Source organism: Ambystoma mexicanum, chromosome 4q, assembly GCF_040938575.1.
Source record: "Ambystoma mexicanum isolate Mex_15411 chromosome 4q, UKY_AmexF1_1, whole genome shotgun sequence".
Taxonomy (NCBI): Eukaryota; Metazoa; Chordata; class Amphibia; order Caudata; family Ambystomatidae; genus Ambystoma; species Ambystoma mexicanum.
In genome coordinates, this window is record NC_090928.1 from 633,614,481 (window position 1) to 633,639,648 (window position 25,168).

Consider the following 25,168-nt stretch of genomic DNA (forward strand, 5'->3'; position numbering starts at 1 on the left):
TTGGTATGCTCAGTCTCAACCATATCCATATCCCAATCGCTAAGGAATTTTCTCCACTTCTTTCCTCTGCACCTAGACAATACATTTGGTTTTCTTCCTTCCACTACATAGAGCTTCCTGCAATCAGAGTTAAAGTCCCCACCCAATATTAATTCTGCAGCTTGGTAATCTTTTGTTGTAGTTTCAAGGCAATTGTCCACCTCATCTAATATAGCTTTGATTGTCGTGGTTGCCGGGTTCCAGTATAAAGTAATTATGATTACCAGGGGATGCTTGGGTATATTTGTATTCAACAGTATACCCAAAAGACCTCCGCATTCCCATATGATCTTTGAATTGAACTTTAAAGAGTTGTCCACAGTAATTACGAGGCCTCCAGATGGGCGACCTTGGTTGATTCTATTGGCAGGAGAGCAATGCGTGGTATATCTGGGCAAAGTGAATTTGTCCATTTTCATCGATTCTTGCAGTAATATAATGGCTAGTCGATCATTGTCTGTTAACGTTGCATGCCATTTCATTAGATTAGGATATCTGCATGAATTCCATGAAAGAACTCTTAGTTTGTCGCCATTGTGTGGCTATGATTTGGTCGGCATATCTTTCCCTTTGAATATTGAGTTCAACATTGGTCCGAGCCAGGGTATGCCATTCGTATTTGCTGCTATGTTTAATAGTTCCTGGATTGCACAATCTACACCACCTTGTTGGTTCTGGACGTATCCTTGAGTCACTCTGGTCCCTTCAACCCAAGGGATTGCATATGTGATAAATTCTTCTTTTCTTTTATTGCATTTCTGCTGAACCATAAAAATGCCATTACAGCTTCAGAGCTGAGATAGCATATGGCCCTGTAGTTATTTTTTATTGCTAATGAAACTCTTAGAATGTCCTCCGATTTGAGCATCCTTAGTTGCAGTATTTGCGTGAGTAGCTCATGTAGGAATGATCGATTGATACGGTTGTCCCCCAAAGATGTATGGTTACCTTCAAGGCCGATGATGAATGCTTTTTTGGTTTCGACTTGTTTGTCATTTGCTGAGTCTGTGTCCACTACTGGTCCTTTCGGTAGTAATGTTTTCGTAGAGTCAATACCTACCGTGGTGGCCAGGCTAGATGGAAAAACCTTTGACATCGTTTCCACATTAATTGATTCATCGTATAGTGCTTTCCTCAATATTTACAAAGTTTCCTGATGATTGGTCGTAAGATCCGTTTTAGTTTGGACTGCTGGTATGGATTTACTCAGTGCTGGCCCATGTATTAATACCCGGTTATTGTCAAGTGGGGCGTGCGAAGTTTCAGCTTCTGGAATGGACTTACTCAAGGCTGGACCATGTATTGATGTACGCTTAATTTCAACGACAGATTGAGATGGTGTGATGCTATTTTTCAATTTTGCCATCTCTTTCTCATTGTGTAGCAGAGAAGGAACATTGGCTAAGTTTCTTGTTTTTCCTCCTCCGTTCACTACAATTGAACTTCTTTGGTCAAGCGACTCCATCCCTTTTTGATTCGCAGTTTTTCCCTTTGAATCATAGAGACATGCTTCACTGTAAGATTTCCTTGTGGGCGACTTTGGTGGGAGGCTTTCCTCGGTGGGAGTGTTGTCCGTTACTGTTCTGTTGGTACAGCTTCTGCCGAATATAGGAAAATAGTTATCTAAATTGATTTTCTGTCTATTCGGTAGGAAAGGTCCTTGGGGATCGGGTATCTTGCTTTTATGGGAATCTTTTTGTTTCTCCATTGCTGCTTGAGACATTTTGAGGGAGGGATTGTCCTTTCGATTAGGGTAGTTGGTTATTACCAAATCTTTATTTTTATTCATTTGTTTTTTTTTTGTTAGTGATTCATTCGATTTGATCTTTGGTGTCGATATTAAAGCCTCCTGGCTTTCTTTTGTTAGTTGTCGTAGGTCTATGTGATCTTCGTCCATAATTTCTATTACTAATTCTCCATTCGGTGCACCTAAGGTCCGTCCTTGCAGTTTATTAAAGTCAGCCTTGTTCTTAATTCCTTTTAGCAGCGCATCTTTGCGTCTTTTTGCATATCTTTTTACTGCTCTTAGATGTAATTTTTTAGCGCGCCGCAACATAAAAAAGGAATTGTCTTCGTTTGGTGGAGCTTCTTTTTCCTTTTCCTCTTGCTTCAGCTGGTCCAATACTTTCAGCAAGGCTGAAGGACTATTGGGACGATCATTTGGCTGAGCTAATTTCGAGAGTTGGTAGGCAATTGTAGTATTGATCTCCTCTGCTGATGCTTTGAGTTGAGTTCTTTCAATTCCTTTTTGCAATTGCAGTGCTTAGATGTGGGTGAGATGGATAATGGAGCGTAATTATGTGGTTGAGGTGTCTCTAGGCTGCATTGTATGTTTTTATCCTGATGGTCCTGGGGTATTGATGACTTCTGGTTCAGCGAAGAGGCTTCCTTAAAATTTCTTAGGGTATTGGCTGCCATGGTGAATCCTTCCATTCTATCCATCTTGGAACATATGTACTGAAGCGTTGCTTTAATTTCCTTTAGTTCCAGGTGAGTCAAATCGTGCCCTTTATCAAGGAGATCCAATATTTTAATGATCACCGGAAACTTTCTGGGAGAATGCTGTTAGTTGTCATCTATTGTGCTAGATCCCCCCCCAAAGAATTCCGTCTGGGAAGCCTTAATATGCGCATCTGCTGATTCAGGGGAAAAAGTTAAATGCGGTGGTGGAAGTTCTTCATTTATTACTTCTACTGGGTCTTTGTTTGTTTTCATGTCCCACCTAGGATCTCTCGGAGATTGCGATGGTAATGGCATTTTAGTTTTCTTGGAGCCAAATACCAAAGGCGTTAGCAATCCTATGGAGCGGCTCACTTGATCGTCTAGAGCCGCAATTTTCTTCATCCTGCTGTCATGATATTCTTTGTCATATGTCATCAGCTGACGATTCAGAGCAGCTGCGAAAGTCTTCGATTGCTCTCCGAGCTTCAGGGCTGTTAGCATTTCCACATGAATAAGATTCCGATAGAACAGAGATAGCGGTTTTAGACGGATCACTAACATGAATTATGGCGACATGTGACGTAAGCCTCATGTGGTCCGTAATTACATTAGAAGTGCTCGGCTCGAGTTCCTCCAACGTTGCGGGTTCAATGTAGGATGTTCTCCCGTGACAGATATGCTAGTCGATGATAGTGGGACTGTTGTAATCTCATCGTGCCGCCCACTACGCAAGCCGCTTGCCATCTCTTATATGTGAGGGGCCCTTAGAGAACAGGTGTTTATTGGTTTTGTCAGATGGTTAAAATTTTGCAAAATGTATGTCGTCAAATTGCAGCCTTTAAATAGCAACCAAAAATGGGAGCAGTGTGAGCAAGAGAGAAAAAAAAAAGGAAGTTTGGTTAATATATTAAAAGGGTTGTTCCCAGTTCTCCCATTAACATCCCCCAAGTAGGGCAGATAGAGCGTGCGAGGGTGGGTAAATCAATTTAATAGGTTTGCTTTCTGTCAGTCACGGCCACCATGCCAGCAAATCGCGCTACTTAGAGCGCTCCTTAGAGCGCGAACTTGATGCGCGCGATGCTCTGCTCATATGGACTTCTGGGAAGTAGGGGGCGGGGCCACCTAAAAAGAGGTAAATATAACAGATATAAATGCTGTTTGTAGTTAGTCTTTGTGATGATAGAATATATGAATACCCTTTGAATCCAGGTAAAGTACAAGAAAAGAAAACAATGAGGTGAAGTCACGGCGTCCTCGCACAGGGTCCGAGTTCGATGCCAGCAAACAGCGCTACTTAGAGCGCGTACTTGATGCGCACAAACCTTTTGAACCAATGGTGCCCACGGACATCAGATTGGTCACCATTAAAACAGCTCTTTTGGTGGGTCTCACGTCTGTTCCTAGAGTCAGCGAGATCCAGGCACTGGTGGCTTCAGAACCCTATACTACTTTTCACAAAGCTAAGGTGATCCTGAGAACGCACCCTGCGTTTCTATTTAAAGTAGTCTCTTCTTTCCAGCTAAATGAGGAAATGGTGCTATCTATGTTTTTTGCTGATCCTAAGGATGATGCTCAAAGGGTCAGGACCAAGAGCTTCTGCAAGTCGGACACCCCATTTGTCACCTTCCGGGGGGGGGTCAAGGCCAGGACATCGCGCATTCAAGGCTTCTATAGCAAGGTAGATGGTTTCGGCCATCAAGGAGGCTTATGAAGGGCAGCACAAACCACTTCCAGCTAACATGCATGCCCAAGCTGCCAGAGCCAGGGCCACGGCCGTCGCTTTCCAGAGTCCGGTCCCGTGGCAGGTCATCAGCAGGGCGGCCACCCTTTCGGCTTTCTGCAAGCACTACTGTTTGGACGCCGGCCCCAAGTCAGACACGGCTTTCGGACAGGTGGTTCTAAGGAACTTGTTTTCTTAAGAATGGCCACCTCTCCACCCTTGGGCTACATTCAGTTGTAATTGCCCATGCAGTATGGAGGAAAGTGGATGGGATGTAGGAATAATTAATAGTTACTTACCGTAGTAACGATCATACTGCTAGTCCATAGTTCCCTTTCCTCCATACGTCCCACCATGCCCCCCACCTCTAATAATACTACTGTCATTAGACAATGTTAATATTGTAGACGCGTTGGTGGGGACTGAGTAGTGACGCAGATGGGCGGAGTCAGGGGAGTGCATACTCCCAGGGCCGCGCCCCTGCATGCTTCTAAATTTAAAGGGGAAGAATGTTTTTTCTGGTTAAAAAGGTTCCGTCTCCCGTCCCTAGCGAGGGACGCCCATGCAGTATGGAGGAAAGGGGACAATGGACTAGGAGTATGTTAGTCACTACGGTGAGTAACTATTAATTTCTCTTCCCAGCACAGAACAAGATGGGGGACATAGCTTGTAGTAAAACACCAGCACTTCATGATCAGAGTAAATTTGGCAACAATTTATTTTACTTGCTATATGTTTTAATTAAACAAAATGGCATATTAATTAAAGATATGTAGCTTTGTAAAATATTGTGTAAATGTGATTTAACAAAGGTGCGTTATTTCTGACTATGCCTCCTGCATAGTCAAATGCAGTCTCTGGTTGTATAATAGTCAGCTATGTGGTATATTCATGTTATGTGATGCATATATCTGTATAGTCTAACAATTGGGTCTCTTTGTGTCTTGATAGGAGAGGCTGGTAGCCCTTGTTTTTGGGCTTTTAAAACAAAGGAAGCTCAATTTTTATGAAATATACAGCGAAGAAATGAACGCAACGGCAAAACATATAATTAAACAGGTAAAAGAACATTGCCAATTTACTGCTTTCTCAAATGACAATGGGTTTTGTAGTGCTATATAAATACAAAAACATCTACTTGCATCGTAAGTGTTCCTAGTTTACATTTTGTATATATTTATAATTTTGCCCTTCTGTATTCATGCTTTTGTCAGCAATCATTTTGTCTACCATCACATCTATGCCTTGCCACCAGAAGTCTTTGTATATCAATGTATTTGTTTTCTCTACCCTTTGTTCTCCAATCTTACTATGTTCTCATGCATACCTTCAGCAACTATCGGCCAATGCCCCTTGAGTACATTCCCTTCTTGAACTGCAAGCTCATCCTTGTCCCTCCTAAAGGGCTCAAGCTCTTCCTCCACGCTCCTCTCAGCCAGACTGCCAACACATGGTTTTACTCTCGTATATACCTCGTCTTGGGCACTGCAGGAGTCCCAATTGTTCTGTGTAAGGTTTGCGATCTGAAAAATGTCTTTGATATCCAAGTCCTCATCAACTCTGACTTGTCATCCTTTCCAGTAACAGCATTGGTAGAAAGGGTATGGGCCACAACATTCTTCCTCCTCTCTACATGCTCAATTGTAAAACTCAAATATTCCAGGTTTGTGATCCATCTCCCAATCCTGATAGATACCCAATCAGTCCCTTTCCTGTTAAAAATCGTCATCAGCAGCTTGTGATCCTTATAGTGCACTCCCTCCCCTACTGGTATTGTGACGAATCCCATGGTATTGTCACTTCTTCCATGGGGATGCACCTTTCCAAGAGGCCAGAAATGTGAGGCCTCTACCCGATAGTCCCCCTGGGGGTGGTACTCGGCGGGTGGATCTCATGGGAGGTAAGTCCTTCATGGGAAGGGTGATAATGGGCCTGGGAGAATGCGGTATTCATCCAACCCTTTAGTGTGTCCTCACCTTCCTTAACCTGGTATGGCTTAGAAGAGGACTTCCTTAAAAATATTGGGACGAGGAAGTGGGAGACCCACTGAAGCCTGATGCAAAACATCACTGAGACGATACCGATGAAGCAAGGAGGCGAATGTCCACCGCGGAACCAACACATGTGGTGCAGCTGCCCAAAGGCAAAGCTAATGATAAAAAGGGAAGAAGGACTTACTCTGTGGTCGAGCAACCAGCCCTGGAGGAGCAGGGAAGGGGACGCTGTCCTGTCCCTAGGAACCCAAAGATTGGAGCCTGGGGCGGGGACTGCCACAGGTACCTGAGCGGTTTGAACAAGGCTGACCTGATCAGTGGCACAGACACGGGAAGCAAGTCTAGTGAAGACCACGCAAGAAGCATGACGCAGGCAGCCCCCGGTGAGAGAGAGAAGCCAGAGCTGCAGACCCGTGAGGAGGACGACGTCAAGCACAGCTGGAGCGAAGAAGCAGACTCCAACTCCAGAAGAGACCAGAGGCCGCCCTAAGAGTGCCCAAAGGTAGGGAAAGGGCTGGGCTGGGCCAGTCAATGGGGCTAAGCCCAAGGGGGTGAGAAAGAGAAGATACAATATAATACAAACTTTCCAAACTTGATAACACCCTGAAGGATAAAAAGGGAAGCAGTCAAATAGACACAAACTATTTAAATCCACTAAGAACATTCGAAGAGCACAAGGGGTGAGAGAGAGACTATACAATATAATTCAAACGTCCTACCCAACTTCATCGAATCCATATAACTGAGGCAGTACAAGATTCCACTCTTAGTATATGGCTGTACCACCTGTGCTTGTGTTAGCGTAGACAGAGCAGCCAGGCTTATTTTAGGAGGGAGTGAGGGCTGTAGAATCAGTACACAACAATTGTAATACAAATATTGTCCAAAGAAACACTGTATTGTAAAAGTAAATGGTTTATTTAAATACAAGTAGGCCCAGATAAATCTTGGGGGAATAAGTACTGTCCCAGATCATATAAACGCATCATACAAACACAACACTATGCTTTAAAGTTCACAGCCCAAAGCATAGACCTTATTTAGAAATCAGGTAAGTCAGACCTTTGTATATGATATATGATGTGGCATTTGTAACGCGCCTAAACTCGTGTTTCAAGGCATGATGAGGCAAGAAAGGGCGAACAGAGGTATGACAGACAGTGATCTTACTAGGCCAAGTGACATTGAGATCGTGCAAGTGCAGGGGAGGGGAAAATTGCCAGGAGAAAGGGGAGGAGGGAGTGCTCTTCATGGGATCAAAACAATAACAAGAAGTGCGGCCAGCAGGTGGCCGGTGCAAGGCTAAGTGCAGACAGCAGGTGTCCAAAAGTGCAGGTAGGGGGATTGTAGGGTTACAGATACAGACCCAAGTGCAAGGGTTGTCGGGAGGCAGTGTGGGTGTGCAACTGGGCGGGCAGTGACCTGGGCCCGAAATCAGAGCGTAGCCAGGTGACCAGTGCAGTATCAGACAGGAAATCAGCAGGGGAGAGGAAGGGAGAAGGCAGAAGCAAAGAGGAAGGTCTTGAGGTGTTTCCGGAACTGGAGATGGTTCTCCTCAAGTTTCAGAGAGGCAGGGAGGCTGTTCCAGAGGGAGGCCCCAGCCGAAGAAAGAGATACCACCAACTTGTTGCTTGGAGAAGCAACTGACCCAGGGGTATTTGGCGGTGGATGAGCAAAGAGCTCGACTAGGAAGCTATTTACAAAGAGGGTGTTGAGGTATTGAGGACCCAGGCCTCAGAAGGCCTTGTGGACAATGCAGAGGGTCTTGAATGTAATCCTTGCAGCCACTGGGAGTCAATCCAGAGACTTCAGTACTGGAGAGATACTATCCCTGGGATTGAGGCCAAGGACAAGTATCGCAATCCTGTTTTAGATTAGTTGCAGAGGGCGGAGAGTAGAAGCAGGCAGATTTAGAAAGAGGCTGTTGCAGTAGTCCAGCCTAGAGCGAACCAGAGCTCTATAGAGGGTGAGCTTCTGGGGGAAGGAGAGGAAAGGAAGAATACCTCTGAGGAAGTGCGGTTGGTAGTTGGACTTCTTAGAGACGTCAGAGATGTGAGGTGAAAAGGAGAGTGTGGAGTCAAAGATGACCCTGAGGTTCTTAGCCTCACAGGTTGGAGCAGGAAGAGGGCCAAGAGAGGCTGGCCCGAGAGTGACTGGGAAGGAGGGTGCAGGTGTGCCAATGAAGAGAATCTCCGTCTTACTGGCATTAAGGCAGAGATCGTTGATGGCACCACCACTCCTGGATAGCAGACAGAGATGAGAGAAGAAGAGGTGGCAGAGGGGAGCCTGTACATGAGGTATACACATGAGTATACACATTCAATATAGGGCACACCTATTCTTGGGGAGTAAAACAATGAGTTACTTTCAGATTACTTTACAGTAATACAAGGGTAGTCGAACCTGTCAGTTATACTGTGACCCTCAGCAAGAAATCACTTGGTGAAACAACTGGACAATCTACTTTTCTGAATAGGGGAACACTTTTTCTAGGAACAGTAAAAACCTTCAACTCTGATTCAGGATAGGTTATTCTAGGGGAGTTGGCCTTGGGGTGTATTATTCAATTAGTTTCTTTTCAGTTCACAGACTAAGGGAAGCAATATCTAGGACTTATTTTGGGATAGCACAGTTATACCCAAGGTAAGTAAAATCTATGTACTTTTGTCAGGCGCTACCAGCAACCTAAAAGGTAAGTATGACCTAGGCAGACTTATTCCGGATAGACTAACAGCAAGTCATGGGAAGGAAGACCCAATTGGGGACACTCATACAATTATCCTAACGGGAATAATAAGGTGAAACCAACAACATTACTTTTGGGAAGGGGGGAACTCAATTCCCAGGTGACTAAGTTAACCCTTTACCTACTTTCTGTTAGAAGGGCGAAACAGTTTCTAAGGAAAGTAAGACTTTGAGAATACGTCTTCTAGTACATGAGTTCTCTGAGGCAGAAGAGGGACTGGTCTAGAAGCGAGCAGTAGGCAGGGTGAGATAGGGCTCAGTTAGAGGGAAATTTAAAGTGTTCCAGAGGAAGACTGTTCAAACAAGTAAGTATTTTTTTTTAGAGTTAGTTGAGGGTCCAGCGACTTCAGAGAAGACACCCTAGGAGGATTCCAGCGGGGGCCTGGGTGCACTGGACGAGAGGACACCCAATCACAGAAAACACCCCCAAACTACACAGGAATTACAAGAGATTTATTGTAAGTTAACTACCCAAGCCAGCACAGTACCTCAGCACAGAAGATTTAGCAGCAGGAGGATTTCAGGATCTGCATCCAAATATCTCGTAGTTGAATTCCAGAAGACAGGACATTGGAAGGACATTTGCAGCAAGGATCACAGGGACGGCTCTAGGCAAGGTTTTCCTCATGGCTAGATGTGGCTCTGTGGATTTGGTGACTTTTTCAGGAGCACAGAAGACGACTGAATATTGCTGGTTGGATTCTTGTCGTTTGCAAGGTCCAGCACTCTGGTAAGGGGACTTTTCTGACTCGATTCATGTCCCTGGAGATCCAGCAGGATGCCCACAAAGTTTCAGCGAGATTCGGAAGTCTTTGCACTGCACAATGGCTTGAAGCTCCAGGGTATTGGGGTATTGCAGCCTTGCAAGGTCACAGCACGGCTTGGGATGGCTCAGAATGCAGGACTTATTGAGTCTAGTGTGTCTGACCAGGCTCTGGGTCGGGGTCGTCGTTCTCGGAGTCCACAGGTCGATTGGAAGAAGGGTAACAGACTCTGGTTACTCAGAAGGCTCTCTGGTTGTTGGAAGTGATCCCAGACACAAATTCTTTATCTTCCTCTTCGGTTTTGGTTCCAATGGTTGACTACCTCTTCAGCTAACAGGATCAGACTTTTATGCAGGAACCCAGCATATTCAACAGCCTTGCAACATTCAATCGTGGGGGGTTGGCATTCCTTTTAGGACAGCCAGCCTCCTAGTTTGAACTGGATTCTCACACTCAGGCTGGAAGACAAAGGACTGCAGGGTTTTGGACTCCTCCCTCTCGCTTCCTGCCTTCTCAGACACTCTGGAGCCTGGGCGGGGAGTCCAAAGGACTCCCGCCGAATATAAAAATCGCACAAATGAATTTCCCATCCTGGATGTCGGAGGAAGGAACAAGAAAGGACAAGGAACACTAAAATGCCTGGATGTCAGGGGAAGGAACAAGAAAGGACAAGGAACACTAAGATGGCAAAAAAAGACGACCGGGCCATTTACCAGGGCTGTGCAAACAGCCCGCAGTAAAGCTGCGCCGAATTAATACAAAGGTTCGCTGCCACCAGCCATTAAAGGTGTGTTTGTCCTTGTATCATAAATGTTACATTTAAGATGGGAAAGGGGATACTCAATATCTCCCAGGACTCCACATTAGGTGGGGGTGCTGGTCTCGCTTAATAAAATGTAAAAGGGATCCAAAGATCCTTTCTACCCTTCGGAACTGTAGTTCTCACAAGGTTAGCCAGAGAAAGTTAACAGGGGAGCCCATAGGGCAACCCATTAACAATAGGCACTTATTGCCAAGAAATTGTTAAAGAGGATAACTTTGAAAAGACACTATAGAGAGTCTTAAAATTGACACCCATAAAAAGAGTAAAAGATTATGTGAGTGGGGAAAAAGGTTCCCACTCGCTGAGTTACAAGGAACAAGAAACCACCAGTAAAAAGAAAGTTCTGGGGTTGACACAGGTCAGGGAGATGTATCATTGCTATGAAAATCTTACCCGATACTCGTCTCTCCCAGACTAAGGAACAGGAGGATCGAATCCTCGCCAGGACCGATCTCTTGTTTCAGTCGGTTAAACTGTTGTCATGCGCTGGGATAAATGTGGATTGCATTACATTGATTATTGAGATACTTTGTGTCCAAAGGAAACCATCCAGTAGGTTTGGTTTAGCCAAAGTGAAGTGTACTTATTGTATTTAGCACAAGAACCCACACCATGGCCTGCTTTAGGGCCGAGGACTACTCTTATGTTACAATAAAAAGATTGTTAACAATGTGTAAAGAGGAGGACCTCAATTATAAAGGAAGTAAGCTTGATTTAATACAAAGGTTATGGGACCATAACAATGGCTCCAGAGAATGTATGTTCACTTCTAACAATATTGCTGAGAGTGAGTATGGTGAGGGTTCAGACAGCTGTCCAAACTCCTCTGAGGAGGAATATGAGGGTTCTGATGAGGAGGATGTTAGTTCACCCCGCTCTCCTTCTCCTTCTCCTTCCTCTACCTTAACTCATATCATGACTTTTGAAATGTCTCTGAAAATGTATAAAAGGCAACTCATGTGGAGAAACAACCTGCAGATCTGGGAAAGTGAGAGAACATATAATTGATCTGTCAAAGACAGGTTTCTGGACACACCTTATTTTTCAGGGTCTTCTACGCCGGCAGTTTACAGGATCACAGGACTCTGGAACCAAATCCAAAGAGGAAAATTAAGAAACTGCAGCTGAGACGATTTACAACGACCGGAGAGCCTGCTGTGTATCCTGAGCCTGCTGTTACCCTTCCTTCCAATCGACCTGGAGACTCTGAATACGACGACCCCGACCCAGAGCCTGGTGAGACCCTCTAGACTATAGTAGACCTGCATTTTGAGCCATCCCATCTCATGCTGCGACCTTGCGGGCTGAAATACCCGAATACCCTGGGCAATTGTGCAGTGCATGGCCTTCCAAATTCCAAATCTCGCTGAAACTTTGTGGCCATCCTGCTGGACCTCCCTAGATGGGAATAGTCTGAAAAGTCCCCTCACCGGAGTGCTGGACCTTGCAAACAACAATAAACCAACCTGCAATATTCTGTCTTCTTCTGTGCTCCTGAAAAATGCACCAAATCCATAGAGCTGCATACAGCCACGAGGAAAAACTTACTAGAGCCTTCCTTGTGATCCTTGCTGCAAAAGTCCTTCCAGTGTCCTGTCTTCTGTCTTCTTGATGAAGGAATTCAAAGACTGGGTTTTCAGCTGCAGAACCTGAGGTCCTACTGCTGCAAAATCTTCTTCTGCGCTGGGGTACTGTGCTGGCTTGGGTATTTACTTAGCTTAAGTCTCTTGTGATTCTTGTGTAGTTTTGGGATGTTTTCTGTGATTGGGAGGTCTCTCGTCCAGTTCACCCAGGCCACTGCTGGAATCTTCCTAGGGTGTCTTCTCTGAAGTCCCTAGACCCATAACTAACTCTAAAGTAAAATATTTACTTGTTTGAACAGTCTTCCTCTGGAACTCCCTCACCTCACTCTCAAGTGCTTAGGGGGGTGGGACAGGGCTGTCCCCTTACCAACAATACTTTAAGGGGTCTGCCTTGAAAAGTAAAACAAGTATTGAAAAGTGTACTTACTTGTGAATTAGTTAGTTGGTAACTTTAAACTCTGAGTGTATAGTTAGAAAAAGTTATTACTTACCTTAGATATGTTTTTCCATTCTGAAAAGTATATATAGGATTTACTTGCCTTGAAAAAGCTGTGTGCCTTCTTAAATAAGTATTCTCAAAGTCTTATTTTCCTTAGAAACTGTTTCGCCATTCTAACAAAGTAGGTAAAGGGTTAACTTATTCACTTGTGAACTGGTTTCCCCTCTTCCCAAAAGTAATGCTGTTGGTTTAACTTTATTATTCCTGTTAGGATAATTGTATGAGTGACCTCAATTGTGTCTTGCTTCCCTTAACTTGCTGTTAGCCTGTCCAGAATAAGTCTGCCCAGGTCATACTTACTTTTTAGGTTCATGGTAGCTCCTTAAAAAAATATATAGGTTTTACTTACATTGAGTATAACTGTGCTATCCTAAAATAAGTTAGTTATTGCTTCCCTTAGTCTGTGAACTGAAAAGCAACTTCAATTGAATATTACACCCCAAGGCCCAACTCCCCTAGAATAACTGTGTTATCCTGAATCGGCGTAATAGGTTTTTACTGTTCCTAGAATAACTATTCCACTGTGCAGAACGGTATATTGTCCTGTTGATTTACTAAGAGATTTCATGCTGAGCGTCACGGTACAAATGATAGGGTCTGCTACACTGGTATTACTGAAAGTAATCTAACAGTAACTATTGTTCTGATGTTTGTTAATCTGCTTAGAATCACATGCTGTGCATAGTCCGACATCCAGTGGTCACTGCAGAGTATTGTATTGTGTTTTTCGTAGTCAAAAAGGGGACGTCGACATAGGCGTGTCTGTAATACTATCCCTATAGTGACGTGCAGTGTACCCAACATCCCTCACGCATCGAGGTCCCTCAGATTGTTTTTTTCTGCCCAGAATCTGGTCGCACTAATGCGGAGCTCGTTAGAGACAAATTGCTAATACTATTTATTCGACCCTTGGTCGTTTTTATTTCAAAATTACGTTAAATCTTAATCCCTCCTTCGACGGCTAAGCTGTTCACCGCCGAATAAGACCTTCGGCGGTGATTTCGACGGAGGCGATCCTTCGGCGCTGCCGAACACTTGGCCCGGCATCGTTGGCCTATACAGTGGGGAGAGTGGGGATCGTGGGACACTTCTGTTTCTTTCTAAGAATGCCTTTCTCTTTCACTCCCCTTTCCTTCAGGGTCGTTATCACTTTTAACTGTATCCTCAGCTATGGAGAGGACTCCTTTTAGATTTTGCCCGCGCTGTAAGGGTAAATTCACGTGGAAGGATAAGCATAAGCGGTGTAACCGTTGCTTACCCCTCGACCACAAAGAGGACGGCTGTGCGGCCTGTAAACTTCTTCGCCCAAAGACTTTAAAGGACCGCAGGGTCAAGAGGTGGGCAGCCTACGCTATGTCTAGAGCTCATTCCTCACCTGCTGCCGCCTAATGTGAAGAGGACAGTGATAACACTACCTCCGTATCGGAGGTTGTAGACCTCTCTAGAGAACGCTCCCGCTCCTCCGCGTCTGTCCCCGGCCCCGACAAGTTCGTCTTACACCCTACTTATGGGGATGTACACCCCGGCGACACTGATGCACACAAGAAACATAAAGATAAACACACAACCCATGGCACTTCTTCGTCGAAGTCGAAGAAAGCCCTAGCGCCAACAGAGACGCCGGGCCTACTGGCGGCCTCCAACGACTGTAAGGGTCATAAGCCCTCCCCGCAACCGTGACCTGCAAATGGGCTGTCCACAGATAAGGGCGCTACCACCAAAACGACAGACGATGCGCCTCGTAAGCGAGCGCCCGTCGGCGACAAGGCCTCGGCACCTCCCAACACGATGCCAGATGAACTCTCGACGGACAGTTTAGTCGTCGAGAGCTTGGCTCGAATAGTCGCCACTGATGCTCAGAGACGGGCGGCGAAGGATTCGCCGAGCCCCGCTCACAAAGCCAGGGAGACGCCGAGACAATCGGAAGGCAGGCAGGACCCTCCTCCTACGTCGAAGGAAAGACCTAGCCCATGAGAAGTCTTCTCAGAAGGTGAGGGGAGTTTATCCTCGACGTTATATGAAAGAGCTAGACGGCTACAGGCGGAAGTTCCCTTTTCACCTCCAGACCGTTCTGGGCTACCCCAATGGACTTTAGAAAGATTCCAATCATGTATGGATAAGCTGGATAGGTTCATGTCCACCCCTGCACATGTAACACCCAAAAGATCAAGAGAGATACTTCTTGAAGACCCCAGGGCTAAATACCCAAGACTATTTAACCCACTTCAAGAGGGGGTTAATACATATGACCTCACTGAAGAAGACTCTCGCTTCCAAGAGGATGAGGAGTTCCTAAATGTTGAAATCAACAAAACCTAGAAGAAGGAGGTGGTGGGGGCTTAAATGAAGACCCAGATGGAGGTGGCTCACAGCCTTGGCAGACCCCAGGAGCGTCGACAGACCCTGACGTTCTGGACCTGTCCTCTCCTCAAACCACACCAGTCAAACCCGTCACCTATAGATGACCAACCTACTTTCAGCACTACTACGGAAAGCAGCAGCACATTTTGAGATTGATACAGGGGAAATTATTCCTGAAATAGATTTTGTAGAAAAATTCATCAAGGAGAAACCACCTACTAGCCAGGCCATTCCCCTTCTCGCCTCAGTCAAGAGACGACTTATTCCATCGTTATCAACACCTGCGTTCGTTAGAGGGGTCAACCCTAGAATTGAGAAGCTGTTTAGTCCCTCACCCTCTGACCCATTATACATTAAGGGTCACTCAATACCTGATTCCTTGGTAGTAACCACCACAACGAAAAGGGCAGGGGTTCCGCTATCTACTAGCGAAACACCCCCAGACAAAGAAGGAAATAAGCTTTATTCCCTGGGAAAGAGGATTACAGCCTCATCAGCTTTTTCCACCAGAATTGCCAATAACAATACCTTACTGGCAAGCTATGCTGATGCCCAATGGGGAAAGTTACACCAAGACCTCGAAGAAATCCCTGTTCCCCTACAAACTCGCTTGTTAGCCACTGTAACGGAAGGTACCCTGGTTAACGAAAGCATCATCAAAAACACACTAGATGCTGCGGAGACGGCTGGCCGGTCTTTAGTTCAGGGGATACTTCTCAAGCGTCATGTGTGGCTCCGAAACTCAGGTTTTAAACCAGAGACCCAGTCGTCACTCATCAATAAACCAATCGAGGATTCCAACCTGTTTGGTAAAGCGGTGGATGACGCGATAGAGACTGCTAAGAAGGATTTCGATACCCTAAAAACTCTAGACCAGATCTCAAGGCCTCCCAATAAGCGAGGTTACGGCAACAGATGCTTTTTTCAAGGCCAACGACAGCAACAACAACAATACTCCTCCGCAAGCAACTGGTCCTCTACTCAAGGAACCAGCGGTTAATACGCTCAGAGAGGACGACGTCGTGGCAAGGGAAGAGATCGGGGCCCCACTCCTAGAGGCTCCCCGGCTACCAACACCAAATGACCCAAAGGTTCGGGTCCCCTGCCATGCATCGCCGGTCAGGGGCCGGCTAACATCTTTTCTACCAGCATGGGAGGGTATAACAGACCGCTGGGTATTGTCAACTATAGCCCACGGTTACTGCATAGAATTCAGTCGGTCCCCTACGTACAGACCTGTTAGGGAGAATTATCTGTTTAGGCTGAATTTCCTAACCTAGTTTGTTTTTTTCTCCTGCCAAGAGTGAGACTCTTTTTCTCCCACTCTTGGACATGTGTGGTGTTCCTTTGAATGTTAATGTGTTTCATGGGCAATGGGGTCTTTTACTCCATAGGGTCTCATATGTTTTTTTCTATGTGTGTTACACCGCACCCTCCATGCAGTAATACCGGGGTGTCATAGTGACCCCCCACCATAGACTCTATACCCTGGGACTGACTACTGTCTCCCAGGTCATGTAAAGTCACCATTGGCTTTACTAGTCCCAAATTACTAACAGAACCAGTACAAACCATCATATCGTGGACGTACTGGTAGGGGCAATTCGATTGCCCCTGGGTCTGTTGTTCGAGGGGGTACTGTCCCGTCCCCCCTCGTCAAGTTTTGGCTGGTGGCAGTGGATACTACTTTTTATATTGAACCGCGAATATATCTCTATGGGATTTTCCCATTGTTCGAGGCTAATACTTTTTTTAACATACCGCCGGTTTATTTATTTAATATTAATTCACTGGTTGGTATTTTTTGCCAGAACTCGGTTTTAAAATGGTGTTTGTGTTCGCCTCTGTAACTCCAAACCAAAGGTCGAGCCCTTTGTTCCACTTTTGGCAGGCTTCTACACAGAAGCCCTCCAAAGTGGTGCCACTCTGTCTGGGTACCACAGGGGGTGCGGGAGGGGGTTTAGGCACCCTGGACTAAGTTGCCTTGGCAATTCAAGTCGCACTCTTGTGTGATTGGCCCAAGTGGTGTGCCGGCCGGCTCACCACTTAGCATGTTTGATTGACAGCTAGGCTGAATGAATGGAGTTTCTTGCATAAAAGCAGGGCTTTTGGGACTGGAACTTCAGACCTGAAAATCCGACGAGGGAGAAGCTGAACCAACCTGCTACGAAGACACCACCAGTGGAGCCCTGCTGAACCGACTCACCACTTCCCGACGACAGAGGAGATCTCCTGGCTGGAGAGTCTTCTTCCCTTGACTGGTGGGCACAACCAGGGCACAACCAGTTTACCTTCTTTGCTCGCATCCCAGGACGTCTTGTGGTCGAATTGCCCGTGCTACGCACCCCGGCAACCGGATAGCCACTTACCACTGGACCGCGAATAAAAGGACCGCTCCTTTTAATTGAGAACTCCGCGGCTGTTTTCTTCCCTGGCGCAGTGCAATGGACTCCTGTTTCCCTCCACGACGAGATCCTCTCTTCCCCCGGACGAAGCACCGACTTGCACCCGCTGCCAGGAACAACTGCCCCCGCTGGAGCGTTCTCACCATTTTTAAGGTACCGTGTCCGCCAGGCCTCCCTTTCTAAAGATTGCTACAAGGTAACAATAATCCCTTAACCTTCTGGATGGAGCTGGCCGCCTTGACCATCTAACTGGTCCCTTTCTATTGGTCCAACTCTTTCTGAAACCCTTGCAAGACTTTTGGGCACTTTCAACCGTGTGACCTTGGACACATTTCGCCCGGAGCCTCTTAAAGTGGGTCCGGCCTTGTTAACTTTGACTTTACGGTTTTAATCTGCCTTCTTCTCCTACTGTGTTCTTCCGAAAGTGTTGGGATCTGTTTCTATCTTTGCTCTGCCTTTCTCTCCCTTTTTAACCGATTGATTAGAGTGCCATCTTCGTTAAGCGCTCACCGCTGTCTGAAAATAAGTGTTGCTTTACTTAAGACTTGTCTAATAATCGTTGAAGGGAGTGTATAACTTTTAGTGACCGTGTTTTTGAACTGCTTAAAATTGGTGCCAGTGTGTTTAACTAGATGTGTTTTTAAATAAGTAATTATATCTCTTTTACACCAAGCTCTGGTCAGTGTTTGCTTGTTCTACGGTGTTCTTTTGACCTATTGTGAATACGCTGTATACTGCCTAGCTCATCTTGAGAGAAGTCTGACTGCTCAGCCACAGCTACCAGGTAAATCAGGGTGGTACAGACTGCTACCAATTGGATTTACTGCCAACCACCTGTAGTCTTAAATCTTTTGCAGTGGTCCCAGAGGGAACTGCACAGGTTCTGCCTAACAAGACCCCCAAGGGGAAGACGCCTATCACCAGAGCACCTCCACATCCTTCTTCAAGAAGTCCAACTGCTACTAGAAAAATGAGCAATAGAGGTCGTGCCTCTATCACAGGTAACGGAGGAGATTTATTCCGTGTACTTCCTTGTACCCAAAAAGGACTTAACCATGCGCCCTGTACTAGATCTGCGCCCAGCGAACAAATTTGTCAAACCTCAAAAATTTCACATGCTGACTTTACAGGAGGTAATCCCCCTGCTTTCACAGGGAGATTACATGACAACACTGGACATGAAAGATGCATATTTTCATATTTTAATGTTGCCAGCGCACAGAAAATACCTCAGGTTCATGATAGAGGGCAAACACTACCAGTTCAAAGTGTTACCCTTTGGCATAGCATCAGCGCCAAGGGTATTCACGAATGTACTGGCAGTGGCAGCGGCCCACCTGCACAGGTTGTCCATCCCAGTATACCCTTACCTCGACGATTGGCTCATAACAGGGGATTCCTACGAGACATGCTTCTCAAATACCCAAAAGACTGTAGACCTTTTGTTCCAACTGGGCTTCTCCATCAACAAGAAGTCCTCCAGCCTAGACCTCAGCCAGGTCAAGCAATTCCTAGGGGCTCTAATTCGAACAAAGGATGGCCTCATCTTCCCCTCCAACGAGAGGGTCCAAAATATGCTGTTTCAGATCCCTCAATATGTCGAGAGGTGACGGTACGCAAAGCAATGCGTTTGCTAGGAATGATGGCGTCATGTATATATTTAGTACCTCACGCGCGACTGCGCCCAATGCAAGAGTGGCTCAACAGCCAGTGGTGTCAGGCAAGCGGACAATAGGACGATCTAGTGGTGGTCTTGCAGGCCTTGGCTCTCTCGCTGCGGTGGTGGTCGAAGGAAAACCTCGCCCCCCCTGCAGTGGAAGCCACTCTAACCACAGACTCATCCCTTACAGGATGGGGGGGCTCACCTATCCCATCAGACTGCACACAGAGTTTGGACTCCGAGTGTAGTGTCCAGACACATATATTTGCTGGAACTACTAGCGGTCTTCAAAGCACTGAAAACTGTCCAGGCTCACCTGCAGGGGAAGACAGTACTGGTCCTCACAGACAGCACCGCAGCCATGTACTAACTGAACAAGCAAGGGGGCACTCACTCTCCAGGAGTATCCAAGCTGTCCCAAAACGTCTGGAAGTGGGCTCTCAAACACATGTTCCTGTTGTCACAACACGTACCAGGGGAACTCAATATGCTAGCAGACGAACTCAGCAGAGACTTCCCTCTGCCCACAGAGTATGAATGGCGATTACAAGAAGACATCCTCGCCGACGTTTTCACGCAATGGGGCTTCCCAGAAATAGATCTGTTCGCAACTCTGGAGAACACCCAATGCCAATATTATGCCTCCAGGTACCCCCAGAACTGCTCCAAGGGGAACGGTCTCTGGATAACATGGTCAGGGAAATTTGTTTACGCTTTTCCCCCCCGACTCCCCTTCTCAACAAGGTAGTGCACAAGATGCACCAGGGACCAGTTACCATGATACTAGTGGCCGCTATGTGGGCCCGACAACCCTGGTTCGCTCACCTAATGGAAATGTCATTGTCTCCACCGGTGAAACTACCCTGCCCGTACAACATGCGGTCACACGACAGGGGCAAAACGCTGCACCCATGCCCACAGACCCTGATCTTAGCTGCATGGCTCCTGGGGTCATAGAATTTGGACATTTACAGCTCCCTCAAAGATGCATGGACATCCTTAAAGAAGCAAGGAAACCGAACACTCGTTACTGCTACTCCAGCAAGTGGAAACGGTTAGTCATCTGGTGTAGAGGAAAGCGCATCAACCCCGTTGACTGCTCTCCCACACAGATTGTTCTTTACCTGACTCACTTATTAGACTCAGGGTTAGTCTTTAATTCTATTAAAGTTCATCTAGCTGCGCTTTCCGCATACTCCACGTCTCAACATAAGGTCTCATGGTGGAAAGTTCCAGTTATTAAAGCCTTCATGGAGTGAGTAAAGAGGATCCACCCTCCTATATCTAACCCAGCTCCCGTATGGGACCTAAACGTGGTACTAACCAGGCTCATGGGCTCCCCCTTGGAACCCATGCACAAAGCAACCCTTAAGAACCTCACTCTTAAAACCGCTTTCTCAATAGCTGTCACCTCCAATAGGAGAGCAAGTGAACTACAAGCACTCTCTATACTAGACCCCTTTGTAACAGTTCACAAGGATAAGGTGGTTCTCCGCACACATTCTAGGTTTGCATCAAAATGAATTTCTAAATTCCATGTCAACCAGTCTATAGAACTACCAACTTTCTTTCAAAACCCATCAAACTTGGGAGAAAAAAGCCTGCACACACTTGATGTGCGCAGAGCGGTCATGTTTTATATGGAAAGAACTAGACCACTGAGAAAGACTAATCAGTTCTTTGTCTCGGTGGCGGCAGGAAGAGAAGGAGATGCAGTTTCAAAGTCCACTATATGTAGATGGATTGTCCAATGCATCACTCTGTTACACTCTTGCTAAGAGAGTACTACCCTTCAAGCCAAGAGCACATTCTACTCGAGGCACTGGGGCTTCCATAGCATTAATTGCAAATGTCCCTCTGGAGTCCATTTGCAAAGCGGCAACCTGGAGTTCTGTACACACCTTTACAAAACACTACTGTCTAGATGCCCATTTTAGATCTGATTCCCAGGTGGGACAAGCAGAATTAAGACATCTTTTCTCTACTGTTCCTTCTCACAACCCACCTCCAACTCCGGGTACTGCTCGCTAGTCTATGCACAGCATGTGATTCTTAGCAGATTAACAAACATCAGAAGACATGCATTACTTACCTTAAAAGCATTTCTGATGATTGTATATGCTTAGATTCACATGCGCCCACCCTTCCTCCTCGCTCGGATGGAAGGAACATAGACCTCTTATTACATCCTCTCTCTTTTATGTACTCACGCCTAAGAAGGCTCCCTCAGGGCGAGGAAAAAATAAAAACAGAGGGACCTCGACGCGTGAGGGATGTTGGGTACTCTGCACGTCACTATAGGGATAGTATTAGAGACACACCTATGTCGACGTCCCCTTTTCGACTACGGAAAACAAAATGCAATACTCTGCAGTGACCACTGGATGTCGGACTATGCACAGCATGTGAATCTAAGCAGATGCAATCATCAGAAATACTTTTACGATAAGTAATGCATGTCGTTTTGACTACCCTAGAACTACTGTTGGGTGTTCCAAAGTAGGTTATATGCTTTGGTCTGTGTACCTTCAAGCATAGTGTTGTGATTTTCTATAATGGGTTTATATGATCTACATAGTACTTTACCCAAGATTTATATGGGCCTGCTTGTATTTAAATAAACCATTTATCTTTATAATACATAGTGTTTCAGTGTTTCTTTGGACCATTTCTATTGCAATGTCTTTGTACTTATTCTACAGCCCTCTCTCCCTCCTGAGATAAGCCTGGCTGCTCTGTCTATGCTTCCCTGAACCCAGGTGGTACAGTCTTAGTTGGACTTCAGGAAAGCTGTCCTACCACACGTCCCGAGGGACAGAAGGAAATGACAAGAGGCAAACTGACTGATACGAACATTGGGAGTACACCTAGAGTGGACAGGGCCTGGCAGGGGCGTATACCAGGTTTGTCCAAGTGGACACTAGGCAACAAAGGGACTTGATCCCGCCAAGTCAAAGTAACAGGTGGAATGCATAAGGGTCAAGGACCCACCTGAATACAAGAGGAATAATAACAGCGGGCGAAGCCCAAAACACTAGGATCTCTGAATTTGAAGGTTGTGGGAATCAAGTCTGGCAGGTCAGTAAACCAGATTTGATAACTGTTGGAAAAGTCTATGGTAAGGTCTGGCAGGTTAGTGAACCAGACCTGACAAAGAAACTGAAAAAGATCATTGTTTGTGTGCTACAAATTGGAGGAGAGGAATTCCCAGATGATTTGGTAAAGAACGTACTCTTACTTCTTGTCCCCTTTCCTCCATACTGCATGGACGTCCCTTCAAAGGAGGGAGGGACGCTTTCGTTCCAAGGGACGAGAGCGCAGGGGTGCCCTGACTTTGCCCTCACTGGTGCCACCCCAGTCCCATTTTCCGTGTCTACGGGAACGGGCCCAATTCACCAGCGTGCCTGGGTTTGGTTTCGGCCATGTAATTCCACGCATGGATACTTCTTCTCTTCTGTCTTTTTGATCATAGGTACTCAGTCCTCAGGCGTCACGCTCCTTCCCGGCACATGTCAACAAATTCTTCAGGGTTCAGCAGGTGTCCATCCTGCGACAGGCTCTTTCCAACTAAAGACCCCCATGCCCTCTGCCTACGTTGCCTTGGCCCAGACCACAGTTGACAAGCATGTACCGCGTGCTACGCGCTCTCCTCGAGGTCTCTGAAGAACAGACTAGCCAGGTGGAGGGAGCTCTTCCAGAGATCGGCTCCAGAGGACCTAAAGGACTTTGTCTATCTTCAATCCAAGCCCAAGGTAGGGCCAGTCTTTTCCAGCGGACCCCACAGGGAAGACTCCTTCCCAAGGAATCGGCCGCGCGGGGAGGGACCGCTCAGGTCCTCATACCAGCACGAGTACCAAGGCTAGATCAGCTACCGGCCAGCAGGCTGAGGGGTCCGTTGATCCTCCCGGTGACAGTGCTGAGGGACCGGAAGGTTCTGTACCGGTCTTTACCCGAGGGGCCACGCCCTAGTACCGGCAACATGTCCGAGGGGGCACCTATACGCCGGTCTTCCGTCAGATCCACTGAGGGCGAAATGCCTACCAGGTCTCGGCCTGAGGAACAGGGTAGGCCTCATGATCCACACTCAACTCAATAGTCCTGGACAAGGCTGGGCCCAGTGAGCCAAGCAACACGACGCAGGCACGTGGAAGGCAGCTCGACAAAATGCCCGCTGTGCCAGACATTTCTGACATCCGGCCGATACCGCACTAAGGCAGGGAGCAGGTGGAGGAACGTGTGTCAAGGTGGGGCTGATGTCAACCAGGTATGTGGCCTTCAGCCTACCCTTCATTTGCACAGGGCAGGTTTCTGCTGAGTCAGTATGGGCAGGGTAAACAACAGCTCCAGCAGCCGCCCGCTATCCCCTCAATATCGCCTACCACCCCTGCGGCCTGTGATGACAGATTTTCTGAGAGGTTCCCCGGGCTCATGAAATATCGTCTGATGGGGTCATCCTCGGGGACGCCATCTCGGACATGCTCCCGCCAATGGCTCTGGTGCTGCAGGCCCCAGTACAGGGGCCCCTGACCCCTGTTCAGCCTTCGCTGCCCACTCCTGCCCTACCGATAATGCAGGCGATTCCGTACCATCCTCCTCTGCTGCTTCCGGCTCCGGTCTCCACACGCCAGCCTTCGGTTCCCAGAACCCCTCCACCGGTGCCAGACCAACCGGACCCTCAAGTGGACACAGATGAGGAGGAGTACCCCGACCGTCATCAGCCAAGGCCTTCCATGAACGTCTTGCTGGGCTGGCAGAATACTTGGACCACCTTCAACCCGAGGTCAAGCAACCATCAGCGGGGGTCCTCGCCGAAGTCCTCGTGCTATGCCCCACAACGAGAACAGGGATCCCGATGCAGAAGGACGTAGTCGCCTTGGCCAAAAAGGTCTGGCTCAAGCCCCACGCAGTCCAGCAATCGACACCTGGACTCCAAGTAGAGGCAGTTGGAGGGGGATACACTCTTGCAATTGGCCCACACTAAGCTGCACTCTTCAGTGATCGCTGCTGCATCACTATACTCCAAGCCTCAGTCGTCCTCAGCCTCTTCCTCTGCGGTGCTGCTAGGCAAGGAGGGGAAGATCTTGGAGGTGTACAGGAAGAAGCTATATTCCAACGCGCCCCTGCATGTTCGTCAAGCCAATGCTGATGCGATGCTGGTAGCCATTGACGAGAGGCTTTTCCGGGAAATTGCCATTTTCCTCCCAGAGCTTCCGGCGCAGAGCCAATCGCGATTTGAGGCGGGACTGGCTGAGGCCACGTTGGTGGCACAAGACGTCATGGAGTCCACCGTGGCCCACATTGACACCTCTGGCCGGGCCATCTGCATTGCCACGGACATGAGAAGTACAGCCTGGCTCTGTGCTAAAAATTTCAACCCGGATATTCAGGAACGCATATTAGACCTTCCGTTCGAAGGGGGTGACCTCTTTCACTCCACCACGGACGAGGAGCTGGACATAAAGAAAAACAGCTCACCAACGGCCAAGTCTATATCCAGCCTGACAAAGACCGACCACGCCCACAAACTTTATTTTGTATTTTATTTCAAGAGCTCTGATTACAAACATGCAGTTAGAGTGAAAGCATGGTATTGTTCATTCCGTTTCTTGTTTTCTTACAATTTTCATGCTATTACTTATGCAATTGAGTTCTTGAGCATAATAATTAACAATGAACAAATTAACAGTTAACAGATATTCCCTCCCCCCTCCCTCTCCCTGCTTGTTCTCATATTAGTAAGGTTTGGTTGAGTTAATATAAAACATGTCCATTTGTGTGTCCATTCGATTCCTGTCCTTGGGGTGATTCGCCTTGGCCTTCTTGATCATACTATGGAGACTTAATGTAATATTCTAGGTTTAAAGTACATTTGTTCTTTGTCTCTAGTGAATTCATGAAGGGGCATCCACGTATTCAGGTATTTCGAATATGAGCCGTATGCCAAGGCTGTTACCTTTTCTAGGGCCATGATTCCCCATAATTTAACCCACCACATGGCTTCTACGGGCCTTGTTTGTTTTTCCACATATGTGCCAAGTTAATCCTTGCTGCGCTCAACATGTGGGTAATGAGCATGGCATTGTTTCTGGTGTTTGCGTAAATATTCTCGATTGCCGGCCCTAACAATTTCACC

The 25,168-nt window shown here is 46.8% G+C and overlaps 1 protein-coding gene across 2 annotated transcripts in view; it reads left to right on the forward strand.

Moving 5' to 3' along the window:
- Window positions 1–25,168, forward strand: part of VPS54 (VPS54 subunit of GARP complex) — a 2,536,401-nt gene that overhangs the window by 1,050,558 nt on the left and 1,460,675 nt on the right. For both annotated transcript variants that reach the window (XM_069608186.1, XM_069608187.1), the window contains one exon: window positions 5,153–5,260. In XM_069608186.1, the coding sequence (XP_069464287.1) occupies window positions 5,153–5,260 (108 nt within the window). The remainder of the gene's footprint in view (window positions 1–5,152; window positions 5,261–25,168) is intronic.